Source organism: Phaenicophaeus curvirostris, chromosome 5, assembly GCF_032191515.1.
Source record: "Phaenicophaeus curvirostris isolate KB17595 chromosome 5, BPBGC_Pcur_1.0, whole genome shotgun sequence".
Classification (NCBI taxonomy): Eukaryota; Metazoa; Chordata; class Aves; order Cuculiformes; family Cuculidae; genus Phaenicophaeus; species Phaenicophaeus curvirostris.
Window position 1 is genome coordinate 1,629,842 of NC_091396.1, and position 19,832 is coordinate 1,649,673.

General features: G+C 55.4%; 1 protein-coding gene across 1 annotated transcript in view; it reads right to left on the bottom strand.

The window, feature by feature from the left end:
- Positions 1-19,832, bottom strand: part of MYRF (myelin regulatory factor) — a 64,472-nt gene that overhangs the window by 17,033 nt on the left and 27,607 nt on the right. The window contains exons 2-7 of the mRNA XM_069857328.1: positions 17,895-17,982; positions 16,850-17,176; positions 13,277-13,338; positions 8,432-8,744; positions 7,344-7,516; positions 6,362-6,485 (exon numbers count right to left, since the gene is read on the bottom strand). Coding sequence (XP_069713429.1) covers positions 6,362-6,485; positions 7,344-7,516; positions 8,432-8,744; positions 13,277-13,338; positions 16,850-17,176; positions 17,895-17,982 — 1,087 coding nt within the window. The remainder of the gene's footprint in view (positions 1-6,361; positions 6,486-7,343; positions 7,517-8,431; positions 8,745-13,276; positions 13,339-16,849; positions 17,177-17,894; positions 17,983-19,832) is intronic.

Consider the following 19,832-nt stretch of genomic DNA (forward strand, 5'->3'; position numbering starts at 1 on the left):
TGCTGGAGCTGCTCCTGACTCCTTTCCCCAAGACCTCTGCCTCCGTCTGTCCAGGACCCCCAAGCACTCACCTCTCCCACCACGGTTTTTAGCAGAAAAAGCCAAAGAGAGGGAGGGTTTGAGCAAACTTCCAAAGCATGGATGCTCCCGAAGCTCTGGTTAGCATCACTCAAACTGATGGCTCCTAAACATGTGTTGAAAGAGGGGAAACAGGCTCCCACCATCTTTTAGAAATGCCTGGTCCTTTCAGAGTCATAGAATAGAATCATAGAATCACCAGGTTGGAGAAGACCCACCGGATTATCGAGTCCAACCATTCCCATCAATCACTAAGCCATGTCCCTCAGTGCCTCAGCTCTCCTTCTCAGAGCCTCCTTTTCTCCCAGTCTTCCCAGTGGCTGTGGCTGGTGTCGTTCCCCAAAGTGGGATCCCTGTGCTGGGATAGATTGGAGGCAAGAAGCTGCTTTCCAGGTTTCAGGGACACCAGGGCTCTTCCCAGTCCTCTGCATTCAGTCCATCCCCTCCAACCCAGCCAAGGAGCTGCTCTTGGGGGGCGATGCGAGATCCCCTGGATCTCCTGTTCCACTGCTTTTCTTTACTCGTGCGTTGTAAAGCCCACCTGCAAGCTGCAAACCCACTCCCCCATTGCCAAGTTCATCTTAATTAACCCACAGTGACCTTAGAGTCACCACCAGACTGTGTCCTTGGGCAGCAGCTGGCAGCGTGCTCCTCTCGAGATAGGAACGGGGCAGGAGGAGAAGGGAGGAGAGGTTCCTGGGATTAGGGGTGACACCAGCCGCTGACAAATCAACGCCACGGGGGCAGCCGACCCAATGCCAACGTTTGCCAGGGACAGTGCAGGGGTGAGAGGGCAAAGCATCAGGAATAAAAGGTCTGGGGTCAAAGGGAAGCCCAAAAGCCCCATCCAGCCTGGCTTCAACACCTCCAGGGACGGGGCAGCCACCGCTGCTCTGGGCAACCTGGGCCAGGGCCTCATTGTAAAACATTTCTCCCCAAGATCTCATCTCAATCGCCCCTCTTTCAGTTTCGAACCGATCCCCTCATCCTATTCCTGATCAAGAGCCTCATCCCAGCTTTCTGAGATGCTCTTTGACACCAGATCTTTCATCCCTGATGCTTTGCTTCTCAGCAAGATGCTCCCCGTGACAACAGCGGATTAAGGTAGGACTTGGAACACCAGTAGATTTCTCCTAGTGAAGGTGAGAGGTTACAAACCTCACACCCACGTCTGGCACCAACATTCAGAGGAGCAAGGAGCTCCTCCACACTGAAGTGCAAAGCAAAGGGAGAGGCCCCTCCCCACAAGAAGGATGTTGAGGCTCTGGAGCGAGTGCAGAGAAGAGAACGGAGCTGGGGAAGGGGCTGGAGAAGAAGAGGAGCGGCTGAGAGAGCTGGGGGGGTTCAGCCTGGAGAAAAGGAGGCTGAGGGGAGACCTCATTGCTCTCTGCAACTCCCTGAGAGGAGGTTGTGGAGAGGAGGGAGCTGGGCTCTTCTCCCAAGGGACAGGGGACAGGCCGAGAGGGAATGGCCTCAAGCTCCACCAGGGGAGGCTCAGGCTGGACAGCAGGACGAAATATTTCGTGGAAAGGGTGATTGGGCAGTGTCCGAGGCTGCCCAGGGAGGGGGTTGAGTCCCCTTCCCTGGAGGGGTTTAAGGGCCGGGTGGCCGAGGTGCTGAGGGACATGGGTTAGTGATTGATGGGAACGGTTGGACTCGATGATCCAGTGGGTCTCTTCCAACCTGATGATTCTAGGATTCTATGAAAAGTGTCTGATAAAATAGGAACTGGTCTGGGATCTGTGGCCAGGAGCTCACATGGTTCAACTGGTTCCTCTCAGGAAGAAAAACCTCCCCCATCTCCCTCCTTCTTCCAACCCAACCCATTCCACGTTTCTACATTTCTTCCAACCAAGGGGCGCAAGCCTGAAAGCTCCGGTTTAGCCGTGAGCTTTAGAGGAGAGCGCACGGAGAGCTCCCGTTTGCTTGGTGGGACGAGAACGGCCCCAGCCTGGTTCCCAGGGTTGGAGCAGAAAGGTTCTGGCCTCAGCGTGGAGGTGTTTCTGCCTTCACCAGCTGCCTTCCCTCAAGCTGTAAACAAACGGGGAGAGGGAGGAGGGAGCCTGCTGGCATCTCTCAGAGCCTGCTGTCAGCGAGATGGATTTCTCCTGCTCCCAGGAGTAAATTAGTGAAGTGCCCGGTTCCAGGCCTCCTCGGCACCGCTGCTGGAAAGCAGCTCTAACCCTCTGAAAGGTTCAGCCAGCCTGAAACCACAAAACCAGCGCAAAAGACCAAGAAGAAACATCAGTAAAACTAAATCCGAGACCTTGGTTTCCTTCGACCAACACGGATTCCTCAGCCACATAAGGAAAGAGACACACGCCCAGCAAGTGAAGACCTGGATTTCCAGGCACCTCCACTGAAATCCATGCAGCCACCTTGCCTTTCTTCCTTTCCTCCACCTCCTTACTCCAATCTACTTCTACAAAGCGTTCAAACTAGACCCGCGTAGCTCCTATGAGCCTGGTGTTCCTTTCTTCTCCTGGGCGAGGTGGCTGCTGCAGGGCTGCTCCCCTTCTCCACATCTCCCTGGGATATCTGGTGCCATCCATACCACAAAAATCACTGTACAGGTTTCTTGGAAGGTAGAAAAGCTACTTCGGAACCACAGAATGAGTTCAGATTCCCCCATCTCACCAACCCATGGCAGCGGCTGCACGGGCCAGAGCTGCTCTTTGTGTGCAGCAATCGCTGTTACAACCCAAAGCTCTTGACTTGGTGGGAAACACCGTGCTGCGGAAAGAACCTCAACAGCTTCCTACAGGCTCATGACATCCTCAAGGCTCGGTCGTCCTCCTTAACCCACCCGTCTGGTCTCTTTTCTTAAGAACCAGAGTAGGAAAAATCAGATGATTCAGATGATTCAAATTCCTGGGGCTGTGAATAAGTTGCGGGCACCTGGATCGTAGGGATAAAAATATGTTCCCTCTAGGGGCATGAAAATAAGAGCACGTACAAACTAGAGGACACCTTCCAGCAGAAAACAAACCAGCAATGGCTGGTCCTTGCGTTGGGATCTCAGGGTATTTGGAAATGCTTGTGGATCTCCAAGAGTCACAGATGTCAGCTCCACCCTAAAGGCAGAATGGAAGGAGAAGATCCTACCTGCTAAAACTTGGACTGGTCAACCTAAAGAGTCCTCTTCTAGAAGGAGGAAGGGAAGATGGAGTTTTTGAAGTTCCTCACAGATGTATTCTGGTGGTGGTGTACCAGGAGAACCAAGTGATTTTCCATTTAGAACGACACATAGGCTCAGCTCTCTCAGAGAGCTTCAAACCCACCACAAAGGAGGAAGCAAATCACAGAATCATAGAATGTTCCAAGCTGAAAGCGACCACAAGGATCATCGAGTCCAACTCCTGTCCCTACGCAGGACAACTGAGGTAGAATCATAGAATTGTCAAGGGGGGAAAAGTCCTCTAAGCTCACCCAGTCCAACCATCAACAACAACCCCATCGTGCCTGCTAAACCGTATCCTGAATTACCATATCTACATGTTTTTTGAACCCCTCCAGGGATGGAGACTCCACCACCGCCCTGGGCAGCTTCTTCCAATGCTTCACCACTCTTTCAGTAAGGAAATTGTTCCTAATATCCAATCTAAACCTCCCCTGGTGCAACTTGAGGCTGTTGCCTCTCATCCTGTCGCTTACTACTTGGTTGAAGACACCAACACCCACCTCACCACAACCTCCTTTTAGGTAGCGTGGAATGAAAACAGAATCAATCAACCCTTGACCTGAACCCTTAAATCTGGCCAAATCCAGCACCACAACAAAACGGCACGTGGGTTCCTAAAATCCCCATGAAGTCAGTTCCAAGGAATTTACCCATTACACAACGGGACGATGACCTGAATGCCACAGAAGTAGGTTTGCTCTGGCTTTCACCCTAAATCCTAAAAGCAGGTCTTAGGGAAGTGATTCCAAGCGCAGCTCCAAAGAACGTGGTAGAGCGGGGTTGGGTTTGCAGAAGTTAAAAGGTGGGGTTTGCAGCATTCCAGCAAATTCTCTGTGGCCAGCAGAAGACAACGTGTAGTTCACCTCTACCAGTGGGACACTGGGATGCACGGCAAGATCTCCAGCCTAGGGACTGTAACACCTGCAAGTGGTCTAGGACAAGCTGAAGGTGTTTCAGATGAGGGCTCAGTGCAGGTAAACAGCGAGATGGAAGGAAAAAAGGGACTCATAATCATAGAATCATAGAATCACCAGGTTGGAAGAGACCCACCAGATCATCAAGTCCAACCATTCCTATTATGTCACGGAGAAAAGCGAGGCCACATGGAAGGTCTGCTCCTATGATGTGCAGAGCTGGCTACACAAGGTGCTTTTGTGCTGCTGCCACACAGGGAAAGCCCCGTGGAGATTGATGGTGGAAGAGAGGCCACTCCAGGGATTGAGAATCTGAGCCCGAGTTAGAGAAGAAGGGTTTGCTTCTCCTGGTTCTGCTTCTCAGAGCTCATTGCCATCCAAAGCACATACGGAAAGCCCCCACGGAGACGATCCAAGGGCTGAAGAACCTCCTGTCCAAGTAGATACTGAGACGGTTGGAGTTGTTCAGCTTGGAGAAGAGAAGGCTGTGAGGAGACCTTAGAGCAGCTTCCAGGACTGAGAGGAGCTCCAGGAAAGCTGGGGAGGGGCTCTGGATCAGGGAGGGCAGGGAGAGGATGAGGAGAATGGTTTGGAGCTGAAAGAGGGGAGGTGGAGATGAGATCTTAGGGAGAAATCAGCAAACTGATGGTGGAAAGCAGGGACAGGGCTGCAGGTCTGGACTCTGGAGCCACTCGCAAGTTCCTAGAAGTAGTTGATATTCCACCTGAAGGTGGGAGATGCTTCCTTTATGGAAACAGTTTAATAAACCAGAAGTAGCTACCTCCCCAAATTACCCCTCTCCGACCACAAGCTACAGTCTTTGCAAAGGAAAGGATGTCACCAACAACGCAACCAACTCCAACGGCCGCTTCTCCACAGGGGAACAACCCATAGGACAACCAAGTCACCACCAGCTCTGCATTAAAGAGGCCACAAGGGCTGGGCTGAGCTGGAGATCTGGGACTTGCAGCCTCAGCTTCCCCAAACACCACAGATCCCACTCTGCCTCCACGACTGGTCTTATGTAGGGTCCATGGCTCCCACCCCGAGCACCATCCTGGTGAGGCGTGATCTTGGGTTATTTGGTATCGCAGACAGAGCGGCCTCTCCTCAGGATGAGCTCTCCCAGCCACTGGCTGTGCAGGAGGAGAAGGAAGAGGAACGAGAGTTTGCTCAGTGAGTGGTTCCTGGAACCCAGCCTGCTGCCTGCAAGCTCTCTGTCACCTCTGAGGAATGCAGGGAGGATCCACATTTCCTCCTGAGAACTCCTCTTTCCCCCAGCAGCTCCACTGCCTCCACCCTCCTCTGCTCCAGCCTCTCCTTCCAGCTCCCAGCCCTGTCAGCCCCACCAGCCGCTCTCTGCACCCCCTCCTGCCTCCACCACCCCAACTTTCTCCTCGCCCTCTCTCCTTACCTCTCTGCTACCTCTCCTGGCTTCCCAGCTTTCCTCAACCCCTTCCCTCTTCCTTTCTTTTTCTCCTCTGCCCACCAACCACTCCAACTCCTCCTCCTCAGGCTCTTTTTCATGTTGTTCTCAAGCTCTGCCGAAGTCCCTCTAGATCACCTCCAGTCATCCACGCTACGCATTGTCCAGCAAATCCTAATATTTCACTTAAAATCCAGGACCTTGGGAAGCCTGGGCAGGAGGAACGGGCGCTGCTGGTCCCAACCACGCTCACAGCAAGACCATATTTGATGATACAACCCTCCATGGGCCACCAAGGTTTCATAGAATCATAGAATCACCAGGTTGGAAGAGACCCACGGGATCATCGAGTCCAACCATTCCCACCAATCACTAACCCATGTCCCTCAGCGCCTTGTCCACCTGTCCCTTAAACCCCTCCAGAGAAGGTGACTCAACCACCTCCCTGCGCAGCTTGTTCCAGTGCAGTTTGAGGGGCTGCTGAACGGCGACTGATGGTGCTGAACCACCTTCTGCTGGCTCCTACAGCCCCAACCCCATTTCTCAATCCTCTGTAGAAATGCAGAGAAGTAACTTTCCCAACAGCAAAGGTATCATGAGAAGAGCATCTCCACCAAAACACTGGCAAGCAGGTGACAGGAGAAGACAAGGGGGAGCCCAGGAAGATGCTTGTTCCATCTTGTGAGTATGATTCCTCCTCCCAGCCCCATCCGTTCTGCCGAAATGAATCGGGTTTTGTTGAAAGGTGAGGGAATTACTCACAGTTCTTTGTAGTTGGCATCATAAAGAGTCGCCCACTTGTTCTGCTGATGCGGTTGCCACTTTATAGACTGGTAGTTGGGATCCAAGTAGGAGCCGTTCAAGCTGTCGTTATCCTGAATGAGGCCTGCGATGAGGGGGAAAAGACCAATTTCAACCACTCTAACAGAAGGTCCAGCTGGGTAGAATCATAGAATCACCAGGCTGGAAGAGACCCACCGGATCATTGACTCCAACCATTCCCATCAGTCACTAACCCATGTCCCTCAGCACCTCAGCCACCCGGCCCTTAAACCCCTCCAGGGAAGGGGACTCAACCCCCTCCCTGGGCAGCCTCGGACACGGACCAATCACCCTTTCTGGGAAATATTTTTTCCTGCTGTCCAGCCTGACCCTCCCCTGGTGGAGCTTGAGGCCATTCCCTCTCGTCCTGTCCCCTGTCCCTTGGGAGAAGAGCCCAGCTCCCTCCTCTCCACAACCTCCTCTCAGGGAGTTGCAGAGAGCGATGAGGTCTCCCCTCAGCCTCCTCTTCTCCAGGCTGAACCCCCCCAGCTCTCTCAGCCGCTCCTCTTCTTCTCCAGCCCCTTCCCCAGCTCCGTTCTCTTCTCTGCACTCGCTCCAGAGCCTCAACATCCTTCTGGTGGGGAGGGGCCCAGCACTGACCCCAGGATTCGAGGAGCGCTCTCCCCAGGGCCGAGGCCAGAGGGAGAAGAACCTCCCTGGCCCTGCTGGCCACGCCGGGTCTGCTCCAAGCCAAGATGCCCTTGGCCTTCTTGGCCCCCTGGGCCCCTGCTGGCTCATGTTCAGTCGCTGTCAACCAACACCCCCAGGTCTTAAACGTAAGAGCAAAAGGAAGGGATTGGCCAGTTGAAGCTGGTGGTGGCCACGTGCCCCCCTCCCAAACGTGGTGCCCGAGCTGGCAGCAGGGGGTTGCACGTTGGAGAGATGAAGGAAAAGAAGGATGAGGGGTTCCAAACCCACGTACCTGGTGAGAGAGGTCCCGGCTGGTGCCAGGGAGGCGTTTGGACTCTGTCAGGGTTGAGTGGCACGGCCCCCATCCCTGGCTCCTGCTTTATCAGCCCGTTGAGCATCTGGGCATTGAGGGTGTTGGGGGGGGACTCGGAGTGTTTCCGCTTCTTGGCGGGGTGAACCGGGAGGCTGCAAAGACCCACGGGACAGAACGGCTCAGCGGGAGAGGTGACAACACCCCAGCCCTCCCGAAAAAAGCTAAGATCTCACATTAAACCCAAAACCCTCATGCAGAGAGGTTCAAGCTCTTTTGGCACCACCACCACCACCTTCTCCAACCAGGCTCTGCCAACCCACCCTGCAACTGTCAGAGCACCGAGCCACGTCTCTGCTTTCTTCTCGGTTCCCACCACCCAACTGCGAGCCACGCACAGCAAACCCCTGCCCCACACTTCAAAGAATCATAGAATGGTTTGGCTTGGAAGGGACCTTAAAGACCATCCAGTTCCACCCCTGCCATGGGCAGGGACACCTCCTGCTGGATCAGGGGCTCCAAGCCCCATCCAACCTGGCCTGGAACCCCTCCAGGGATGGGGCAGCCACCCCTGCTCTGGGCAGCCTGGGCCAGGGCCTCCTCACCCTCATAGCAAAACATTTCTCCCCAAGATCTCACCTCCATCTCCCCTCTTGCAGCTCCAAACCCTTCCCCCTCGTCCTCTCCCTGCCCTCCCTGATCCAGAGCCCCTCCCCAGCTTTCCTGGAGCCCCTTTCAGTCCTGGAAGCTGCTCTAAGGTCTCCCCGCAGCCTTCTCTTCTCCAGGCTGGACAACCCCATCTCTCTCAGGCTTGGATGGGAGGTTCTCCAGCCCTCAGATCATCTCTGTCCTGCTCCAACAGCTCCATGTCCCTCCTGTGCTGAAGACACTTGAGGTCATCTCCACCTCGATGTCTCCCCAGCTTGCTCCCCCAGAACCAGGGCGTGCTCCTCAACTTGCAGTTAAACCTAATGATTTTGTTCACACCTCGTGCAAGCCCCTAGCTCCCGTTCCCTCCTCCCCACCTCCCCAGATCCCCCAAAGCAAGTCCCAGCGCCCCAAGGGCTCACTCTGCTCCGTGTTGCTGGAGTAGCTGGTGCAGCATCTGCGACTGCTGGGCGTGGTGGAGGTCAGGAGGTGCCATGCCCTGGCCGAGGCCGTAGGGTGGCATCAGAGGCTCAGCCTTCATGTACATGTCCCGCTGGAGGCCAGGGTAGTGAGGGGTGTGCTGGGGCTGGTGAGGGTGAGGAGGAGGCGGCGGGGGACCCTGGAGGTGAGGAGGGGGCGGTGGAGGCGGAGGAGGTGGTGGAGGATGCTCCAGGCGAGAAGGGGGAGTCATGTGGCACATGTTTTCGGGGGTCATGGTCCGGAGGAGGTGAGGATCTTGAAAGAGAGAAGAATTAATAGACATTAGAGCGGCAGGTAAGGTTATGCACCGTGTGTCCTAAGCCCAGGTCCAGCAGACACAGTTCTCCTCTCCCTTGGAACAATCCCAGGCTTGGTTATGGTTGTTAACCCATGGTTACCTTCATGAAACCTGGTTATCTCCATGAACACGCCCAGGCTCAGCACAGCCATGTCCCCTCAGCCCCCACAACAGCCACCTTGCCCTGCCCTGCCTTCTCCTCCCAGGTTTCTTGATGGTCCCAGCATCCTACAGACACCTCCAGGGCTGCTCATCGTGAGAACCAGAGCAGTGCCAGGGGCGTGGCTGTCCAGCTGATGAAGAGACACACAAATCCCAGTGCCTCGTACTTTACATCGTTTGGGAAGAGGTGAGACTGGAAGTGGAGGAAGCAGCCAAGGGCCAGAATCTCGAAGCTCCAAGAATCAAAACTCAAAGAGCAACCAGGTCCTCAGGGTGAGGGACAACAGAGGAGATTCCCACAAACATTGCTGATCGCTGCTAAACCTGGATGCTCTGCAGTGAAAACTCATCTTTCGGGATTCCCAGGCAGCTTTCGTGGTCGCTTCTGTTTTCCCTTCAAACCAAAGCCATCAGCCACAAAATTCCTGTAGCACCAAGGGACTGCAAGCTGCCCAGGGCACTGGTGGAGTCTCCTTCCCTGGAGGGGTTCAAAAACCATGTGGCTGTGGCACTCAGGGCCACAGTTTAGTCGGCACGGTAGGGTTGGGATGATGGTTGGACTGGAGGAGCTTAGAGGGCTCTTCCAACCTCAATGATTCCTTGACTCTACGCGTAGACCAAGAAAGCAGAAGAGAAAGCACCTGAACTTGGACACTTGCTTGCTCTCAAGGAGAGCAAAGACAGGAACCAACCAGAGAAAGGAGGAGACAACTCAATGACCTGAACGCCTCCAGCTCATCGGCATCACCAGCGAGGACTTCTGCGGGGACACTTCTTGCTCATTTAAATTTAAACCAGAAGAAGACTTTGATCTCTACATTTAAATAAACAAAACGGGACATTCAAATGCGATCCTACCTCTCTCCTCCTCTCTTTGGAATTGGATGCTAAAGCCACACCATGTTTAGGGTTGATTTGACTACATCACCACCAAAAAACGTGGTTGGTGTGTGGAGGGGCATGCAAATCCATCTCCATTTCTGCAGCTGCTTCAGCTTCCAGCTGGCCATAAGCTGAGAAAAACAGAACCTCAAAGAACGCGCAGATTTTCCCAGGAAAACAGGAGTGAGCATGCTGGAATCATGGGATGGTTTGGGTTGGAAGGGACCTCAAAGCCCATCCAGTTCCAATGGGCAGGGACACCTCCCACTGGATCAGGGGCTCCAAGCCCCATCCAACCTGGCCTTGAACCCCTCCAGGGATGGGGCAGCCACCACTGCTCTGGGCAACTCCAGGGCCTCCCCACCCTCCTCAGGTGAGGCTCAGGAGAACATTTCTTCCTGAGATCTCATCTCACTCTCCCTTCTTTCAGCTTCAAACTGTTCCCCTCGTCCTATCTCTGCACTCCCTGACTCCTGGGGCGTTTGGCTCTGGGATGTGAGGAAACCGAGGGGTGGGAAGGGCCAGTGGCTTTGCAGGTGTTTTAAGTGCAAAACAAAGCTTCTCTGCAGCCTGCTGTGGAGATCATAGAATCGCTGATGTTGGAAAAGGCCTCCAAGATCAGTCCAACCATCAAATCTGAGGAAGCTAAGCACCAAGGTGGGGGAAAACACATCCAAGGACTAGCAAAGCTGTTACGGACCATGGGGACATGGACGGGGACACCAGGGAAGGTCTTTGCCAGGCTGCTCCCCTAAGCCGGTGCCACCAGCCAGCTTTGAGCCACTGGGCTGGATGGACTTTGGTCTCAGAACAACCAGTTCCCGGCTGACTAATGAGGCCAAAGCACTTGACCAGGAATCAGAAAACTCCTCCCGTTGCAAGGTCTAGAAAAGCAAAATGTATTTAGGCAGAGCCTTGCTACGGAAGGCTACGGGGCAGGGCTGCTTCCACCTGGTCTGCTCCTTCTAAAGGCTTTCTGCTGCCCACCAAGATCTCTCAGTGCCCTTTTCCAGCACACAGCAAACTGGATTCCTCTGCCTATGCCCACCAGCAGGGTCCTGCTCCTGGGAGCTCCTTGTAGAGCTGTCCCAGGGTCAGCCGAGTCAAGCACTGTGGCTCCAGGGAGGAGGGGAGGTCTCCATCCTGAGAAGTTTGGGACTGAAGAGCAGCCTTGCCTTCACGCAATGGCTGGGGCTGGCTGGTGACATCCCTGGGACAGAGGATCTCTCTGCTTTTCAGCTGAGTAGAGATGGCATCGGGCACGACATCCCCCTTCCCCAGCTCTGCTCCTGCCATCCCGACAGCTTCCACCCATGGAACTCGGAGCAAAGTCCAGCACGGCTCAACAACACAACCAGCCAAGCAGCTTTGGCCACCGCTCAGCCCAGCTGATAGACACGGCTTCCAACAGTCCCAGAACAACCAAGAATGCCCAGAAGGACAACAGCTTTGGGGCTGGGAGAGGAGCCTTGCATCCTCCCCTGTGGAACATTGCAAGGAACGTGTCTTGATAACAGCACCTCGGCCACCCGGCCCTTAAACCCCTCCAGGGAAGGGGACTCAAACCCCTCCCTGGGCAGCCTCGGACACTGCCCAATCACCCTTGCCAGAAAATATGTTTTCCTGCTGTCCAGGCTGACCCTCCCCTGGTGGAGCTTGAGGCCATTCCCTCTCGTCCTCTCCCCTGTCCCTTGGGAGAAGAGCCCAGCTCCCTCCTCTCCACAACCTCCTCTCAGGGAGTTGCAGAGAGCAATGAGGTCTCCCCTCAGCCTCCTCTTCTCCAGGCTGAACCCCCCCAGCTCTCTCAGCCGCTCCTCTTCTTCTCCAGCCCCTTCCCCAGCTCCGTTCTCTTCTCTGCACTCGCTCCAGAGCCTCAACATCCTTCTGGTGGGGAGGGGCCCAGCACTGACCCCAGGATTCGAGGAGCGCTCTCCCCAGGGCCGAGGCCAGAGGGAGAAGAACCTCCCTGGCCCTGCTGGCCACGCCGGGTCTGATCCAAGCCCAGATGCCCTTGGCCTTCTTGGCCCCCTGGGCCCCTGCTGGCTCCTGTTCAACCAACCCCCCCAGGTCCTTCTCCTCCAGGCAGTTTCCAGCCAGACTTCTCCTAGGCTGGAGCTGCTCAGGGTTGTTGTGCCCCAAGGGCAGGACCCGCCATTTGGCCTCGTTGAACCTCCTGCCGTTGGTCTCAGCCCATGGATCCAGCCTGTCCAGACCCCTTTGGAGAACTTCAAAATCCTCCAGCTTCCACCCAGCTTAGTGTCGTCCACAAACTCACTAAGGGTGCACTCGATGCCTTCATCCAGGTCATTGATAAAGACACTGAGCAGGGCTGGACCCAGCACTGAGCCCTGGGGACACCACTTGGAACTGGCCTCCAGCTGGAGCTAACTCCATTTCCCACCACTCCTACAGGTCTAACCAGGGTGGGGACAGGGGGTGATGCATTTCCCAGTCACAGGACTCGGGCTCCGTGCTCCCAGCTCCAGGTCTGGGAATGTGACCCTTCCCTCGCGAGGCAGGAGCTGCTCTGGGGGTGCTCTCCAGAACCTCCTCTCCTCCTCTAGCAGACGTTCTGCTGCTCTGCCAGCCCCTCGAAGCAGCTCTCCCTGTGGTGAGCAACCTGGCCTCTTTGTTATATTTAAGGAAGGGCCAGGAGGAATTCCAGGGATTTTTTTTAGCAAGATAAACAGAACTCTTGACCTCTTCCACCAGGAAAAAAAAAAAAAGAGCAGGCACTGTTCCTGGTGGGACTGGGGAAGAGGCTGCCCAGGGGGAAGGGAGGCCAGGAGCAACCTTCCTTCCTCCCCAAAGAGTTTCTTCCACCCAAGAGCGGTGAAGGTCACCAGAGGAACCAACCAACCCTTGGTGGCTTCGCCAAGGGGAGCTGGGAGGCCTCGGCAGTGCCCGTGCCTGCGCCAAGGAGGCTCGAGCTCGCTTCGAAACGGGGAGCAAAGCCCCCCAGGACCACCTGGTCGCACTGGAAGGGAGGAAAAGCCCGGCGGAGAACTTACTGCTGAACGGTGGATTCATAGCTGCCTCCCCGAGACGTTCTCCATGGCCGGCACGCGCTCACGCTCCTCGCCTTTCGCTCCGCGCTGGCCGAGGGCAGGACACGGAGGCTCCAAAGCTCCACATCCCACCCCGTGGCGGGGACAAACGCCCCCAGCGCTCGCTCCCCGGGGCTGGTGGATCCCCACCTCGCCTTCGCTCCCGTTCCCTCGCTCGCTCTCCCCCCCCGGGGCAGAACAATAGGCGAAAGTCGAGGGATATTTACTAACTGATAATCTCCCCACGTATTGCAGCCGCCTGTTTTCTCCCGTCTGATAAAGATTTCAGAGCCAACCACTTTCCCAGAACAAAGAGGGGGAGGATGTTGGCTTTGGATTATGATTTTTATTTATTTTTTTTTTTCCCCCCTCCTCCTCACTCTCTTTTAAGCGCTTACCGTTCACCTGCTGAGGGGAATACGCTTCCGATCCCGAGTCCGGGGGAGAGTCGGGTAAAGTGCTGCGAAGCAACGGGAAAAAGAGAAGGGAAAATCATTTTAACCCAACTTCCAGCACAACCAGTAGGTTCAGGTCGAGCAAAGCAACCTCCAGGCTCCGGGTGGAATTCCCAGCTCAGCCGTAGCTGTCCCTGCTCCTCACACAGGTTCCCTGCACCAGGGACAACAGAGAATAAAATAGAATCGAATCATTTGGTTGGAAAAGACCTTTAGATCATGGAGTCCAACCACGCCTGTCAACTCCTAAGCCAAATCCTGAGCTCATCTACCTGGCTTTTCAATCCCTCCAGGGATGGGGACTCCACCGCCTCTCTGGGCAGCTTCTGCCAGTGTCTGAGAACCCTTGTGGTGAAGAAATTACTCCTGATGGCTAACCTCAACCTGCCCCGGTGCAACTTGAAGCCACTTGGTGGACCTTAAGTTTAAAAGAAGCCAGATAGAAGTGTATTCCACAGCCAGGAAGACCGTCTGCTTCACCACTGGTGAATGGGAGGCTCAGGAGAAGCTGGGCTAGGACCTGCTGCCCAAAAGCTAAGACTGGGAAGCCCACAGGATGGATTTTGCCTCATATGAACCTGAGCACCACCACAACTGGTGGCTGTATCGCCCTGGCTCTACTCCAGCATCCCCAGGAGCAGGATTTGACCCCAACTACAAAATGCAACTGAATAAAAAAGGAGTTGTCAGCTGCCTTCTCCAGCAGACCCACGGGTCAGGGAGATAGTGTGAACGTCCTCAGTACAAGGGAAGGGTTTGCTGGTATGCGACACATGAGATATTACCAGGGGAAAGCCTTGTAAAACGGGGAAGAGTCATCTCACCATGCTGAAGAAATGCTGCCACCAAAGCAGATTTTGCTTATCATAGAATCACAGAATGGTTTGGGTTGGAAGGGACCTCAAACATCATCTAACTCCAACCTCCTACCATGGGCAGAGACACCTCCCACTGGATAAGAGGCTCCAAGCCCCATCCAACCTGGCCTTGAACCACTCCAGGGATGGGGCAGCCACCCCTGCTCTGGGCAGCCTGGGCCAGGGCCTCCCCACCCTCATTGTGAAGAATTTCTACCTAACGTCTCATCTAAACCTTCCCCCTTCCAATTTAAAGCCACCCCCTTTCATCCTATCACTCCAGTCCCTTGTAAAAAGTCCCTCCCCAGCTTTCCTGGAGCCCCTTTCAGCCCTGGAAGCTGCTCTAAGGTCTCCCCACAGCCTTCTCTTCTCCAGGCTCAACAACCCCAACTCTCTCCTCGCACAGGAGGTTCTCCAGCCCTGGATCATCTCCGTGGCCTCCTCTGCACTCGCTCCAGCAGCTCCATGTCCTCCCTGTGCTGAGGATCCAGAACTGGACTCGGGGCTCCAGGTGGGTCTCCCCGAGCGGAGCAGAGGGGCAGGATCCCCTCCCTCCCCGCTGCTCCCACCGCTCTGGATGCAGCCCAGGACACGGGGGGTTTCTGGGCTGGGGGCACACGTTGCTGGTTCCTGTTGAGCTTCTCCTCCCCCAGCCCCCCAAGTCCTTCTCCACAGGGCAAGCTGCAGCTTGTCTCTTTCTGGAAGATCTTTCCAAGCTCAGCCAAAGGGCCAAGGTCATCCCCATGGAGCTGAAGAGTTGGTCCAGGGTGCCCCAAGGCTCCTAAATCTGGGGATGGTTGTGCTGTACTTGCTGGGGACACTAGATGGCACAAGGAAGAGAGAGAAAAGCCAGACAGGGGCTTGCAGAGATGAGCAGCGTGGGGACATCCTGCCCTCCTTGTCCCTTACATCCACAGGAGAAGCCACGAAGATTGGCTGTGTGGAGAGGACACCAAGGCCACCCATTGCTTGTGCTACAGAGACAGGCTGGACCATGCACAGCTCCTCGTGGCATGATTATTGCCAACTCTCAAGGTCTCCTGCTGATGGATGTGCTGCTGCGCACTTTGATTTTCATCTCTCTGACCTCATATCATCTTCTTGTTTCACTCCCCCAACGACAGCGTGGACCAGAGGAGGAAGAGATCAGTCATGTTCATAGAATCATCCAGTTCCACCTCATGCCATGGCCAGGGACACCTTGCACTAGATCAGGTCACTCCAAGCCCCATCCAACCTTGCCTTGAACACCTTCAGGGATGGGGCAGTCACGATGATCATCTCAGTGGCCTCCTTTGGACTTGCTCCACCAGCTCCGTGTCCTCCCTGTGCTGAGGATCCAGAACTGGACTCGGGGCTCCAGGTGGGTCTCCCCGAGCGGAGCAGAGGGGCAGGATCCCCTCCCTCCCTGCTGCTCCCACCGCTCTGGATGCAGCCCAGGACATGGGTGGTTTCTGGGCTGCGAGCGCACGTTGCCAGCTCACTTCGAGCTTCTCCTCCACCACGTTCTTCCCTTTGGGTCTTGAGTAAAGCTTCACGTGTACCAGCTCCTCTCTCGTGCCAGCTCCTATCACAGACCACTGTACCCTCTCAGTGTCCCATGTTTGCTCCCTACTGAGATGGTCTCTACCTGGACCCTTTGGCCCCTGCAGATGGCAGCTGCCACACCATGGTGCTCTCCCAGCCTGCCAAGCTTGTCCCCTTCCCACCTGTCCTGCGAGCAGGAACCACATCTCTCCTCCTCCCAGGACTAGTTGTCCAATTGAGTCCATCAGCAATACTACAACCTGGTCATCGTCTTCCCTTCCACCAGAGCTCACCGCGAAGGAGCACAAATCCAGCTCAGAGGCCGTCTTTTCCTTCTCTTGAGTGGAACACCTACAACATCAGGCCAAGAGAAGCACCCCTCGCTGCCCAGTTGAGTTAACACAGAATCACCAGGTTGGAAAAGACCCACCGGATCATCGAGTCCAACCATCCCCATCCATCACTAACCCATGTCCCTCAGCACCTCGGCCACCCGGCCCTTAAACCCCTCCAGGGAAGGGGACTCAACCCCCTCCCTGGGCAGCCTCGGACACTGCCCAATCACCCTTTCCAGGAAATATTTTTTCCTGCTGTCCAGCCTGACCCTCCCCTGGCGGAGCTTGAGGCCATTCCCTCTCGTCCTGTCCCCTGTCCCTTGGGAGAAGAGCCCAGCTCCCTCCTCTCCACAACCTCCTCTCAGGGAGTTGGAGAGAGCAATGAGGTCTCCCCTCAGCCTCCTCTTCTCCAGGCTAAACCCCCCCAGCTCTCTCAGCCGTTCCTAGGACAGTCATGGGAACATCCCAGAGACAGAACCTTCTTCTTAAAAAAAATACAAGGCTACGATGTTCTCCTTGTAGCTGTTCAGGATGGATTTCCTGGTGACCCAGTGCCAAGAGCACACACAGGGGACGTCATTGATCCTCTCTAACTCAACGCTTACAGATAACACCTACCGAAGAACCTTTCAAGAAGCTTCACGACCTCCACTTGTTAAAAACCAGCAAGGGCTTCATACATGATCAACACCGCCAGCAGTTAAAGCACCGTGGGACCAACTACACCAGCCCCACCAGGCTGGAGGAGCACTTGTCCCACCGTTTCCCCCTTGTTCTGCCACCCCAACCCCACTTACCCAGGTGCGTAGGAGGCCTTGGGCTCGGATTTGATTGGAGGGCCCACGTTGTTCAGGCAGTGGCCACCCAGGTAGCCCTTGGGCACCACCATGCCGTTGTTGTTGTTGCAGTTGAGGTGAGCCCCGTAGCCGGGTCCACAAGGGTTGGCCAGAAGAGGACCATGACGAATGGGGATCTGGCCGCTCGGGGGAGGCAGGTGAAGGGAGCTGCTGCCCGCGGGGTTGGTCACATTGGTGATGGAGCCAGCAAGAGGCGCATTGACAGTGGTTGAGCTGGAAGGCTGGGGGTGGGCATAGCTGGTTGAAGCAGGGATGTCAGGGAAACAGCTGAAAGAGAGAGAAGGGGACAACCTCAGTGGAGGAACAGGAAGACGGTGCTTTCTGCCTATACCTCTGCCATGCAGCAACAAGGATGGAACCACTTGGTTCTCCAGGACACCCAGGAAGCAGCAAAACACACAACATTGTGGTGGCACCAGCAGAAGTATCCAGCGAGGCAGCTCGGTCAACCGGGATGGTGGGACTGACGCAACCCCAAGGATGCAAAAACCCACTCGTAAAGGTCCAAACCACCCAGGACAGCAACCTCAAAGCCTGGAAAGACAGCAAGATCTTCTCCCCATGCCTCAGCTTCCAGAGCAGGACAGGGAAGCTGCTTTGTCCCGTCAATCCCAAAGATTCTGCTCCCACCCTGACTGCTCTCCAAGTCTGCTCCCTGCCTCTTGGCCAAGGTTCCCTCCTCCACACTCATGTTGGTGCTAGGGATCGAATCCTTCCCAAGCCCCCGGTGCTTGCTTTCCTCTTGAAGCCCTTTGTGGTGCCCTCAGGAGAAGAAAGAGAGCGGGTAGAAGAGACTGAGAAGTCCAAAGGCAAGAAGCCAGGAAGAGACACAAGAACGAACTGGTAATGAGTAAAGGAGGACTCCAGGAGGGACAGAGGCACAGCCAGGGTGCACAGTGGTTTTAAAATGATTCCTCGAACTAGAAATTGCTCAACATCTCTTCACAGAAAACAACAGTGAACATGGAGTAAAGGAAGCACTTACATATCTGGTGAGTCCTCCTTGCTGATGTACTCTTCCAGGATGCTGGTGTCGATGTTAGACGGTTCCAGAGCTCCATTAATGTCGTGGCCTGCGGGGAGAGACGAGGTGGAAACGTGAACCACGAGAAGGACATGAAAAGTCCTTGTTTTGCAGATCAGAAACACCATCAGACCTTCGTAGAGTCAAGAAACTGCAGATCTTTCAGTTTGAGGATCACCACACCCATCTGCATCTCAGTGTAGAACCAGAGACAGGGTGTGTGGGACAAGACAGGGTGGGATGTGTGGACAAGACAGGGTGGTGACACCACTTGGGATGTTGGACACAGGGCTGGGGCTCACCTACAGCAATTTGCAAGCCCCGCTCCAGCCGTGGGACACATGGACTTCCCAGGACCAGACTTGGGACACGTGGAAGAAGGGAGAACATGGGGTCAGGCTTGAGCTATGCAAGAGACGTGGCTCCACAGAGCACGAGAGCCAGGTTTAGCCCAACCACCACCAACCTGGCACTGATGTGGCCTGCAAGAGCTCGGTCAGCAAAGCTGCAAGAGCTGCTGGCCTCGTTGGGGATGATGGTGGCCACAGGAGAGAGAGATCCTTGTAGAGATGGGGCCGTAAGCATGTGCTCTGGGAAAGCTGGTTGCTTCCCTTTAGACTCTGGCCTCTACTTTGCAGAATCACAGAATCACCAGGTTGGAAAAGACCCACCAGATCATCAAGTCCAACCATTCCCATCAATCACTAACCCATGTCCCTCAGCACCTCGTCCACCCATCACTTAAACACCTCCAGGGAAGGGGACTCAACCCCCTCCCTGGGCAGCCCTGGAGTTTCTCCACTGCTGCCGTGACAGCCCTGGATCAGCTCCCTACCCCGCAGGAGCCCTCCTCCCTTCTCCTCTCCCACCAGGCAAGCAGTGGACATCCCTCTCTTTCCTCCTGCTGAGCTCCTCCTCCTCCTCCCCTCTCCTGTTCTGGGGAAGCTGGGGTTTGTTGACAGAAACTGCTTTCTTTATCTGTCTCTCCGAAGGGGGAGTCTCCAACCCTCTGGGGTTGGTGCCAACCCCTCGGTGCCAAAGCAAGTGGAAGAGAAGACCCAGCTCCCCCCACCGCCCCGAGCTCAGATAACGAAGACGTCCTTTCCTGAAAGACCTCGCCGCTCCACGTTAAAGCACTGACGTCCCTCAGGCAGGAGAAGACCTGACCCCTGGCTCCCCCCGCAGCCCGTGGGCCGGGGAAAGGTCACCCGCTGAACCGCAAAGCCCAACGCAGGGGGTTTCAGCGCGTCCTTGGCCAATAGCCGCTCTCCCCTCGGCAAATCCTCTTCATACCAAGACAAGCAAATCGGGAGAAACAAATCCAGCCAGGAATTCTGCCAACCGGACGGGGTGTGGGCGCGGACGGAGGGATCTCTCCCTTAGTAACCCTGGCGAGAGGGGGAAAAAAAACCTGGGGAGATGCTCACTTGTGAGACACGTCGCCCTTCGTGCACCATGGGCCTCTAGAGCAGAACCTGGGACCTGGGGGAGAAGGTGTGATGCTCTTCCATGGAAATGCTCTTCCATGGTGATGCCCTTCCATGGAAATGCTCTTCCATGGTGATGCTCTTGCTAGGAAAGGAGGCAGTTGGAGGAGGAACGTGTGATGCTGCTGCCAATCATAGAATCACCAGGTTGGAAAAGACCCACCAGATCGAGTCCAACCATTCCTACCAAATACTAAACCATGTCCCTCAGCGCCTCATCCACCCGTCCCTTAAACACCAAGCGGTGATCATGGTGAGAAGAAGACAGGGTAGGCAGAACCTGAGGTCCTGAGCTGTGCCAGCACCCCCAGGGCAGCACAGCTCCTTTGTCCTCTCCCGAAGATGGAATGATGTGGTAGCAACCACGCTGTTCCGGAGTCCTACAACCTACTCAGCCTGTCCAAGAAAGATC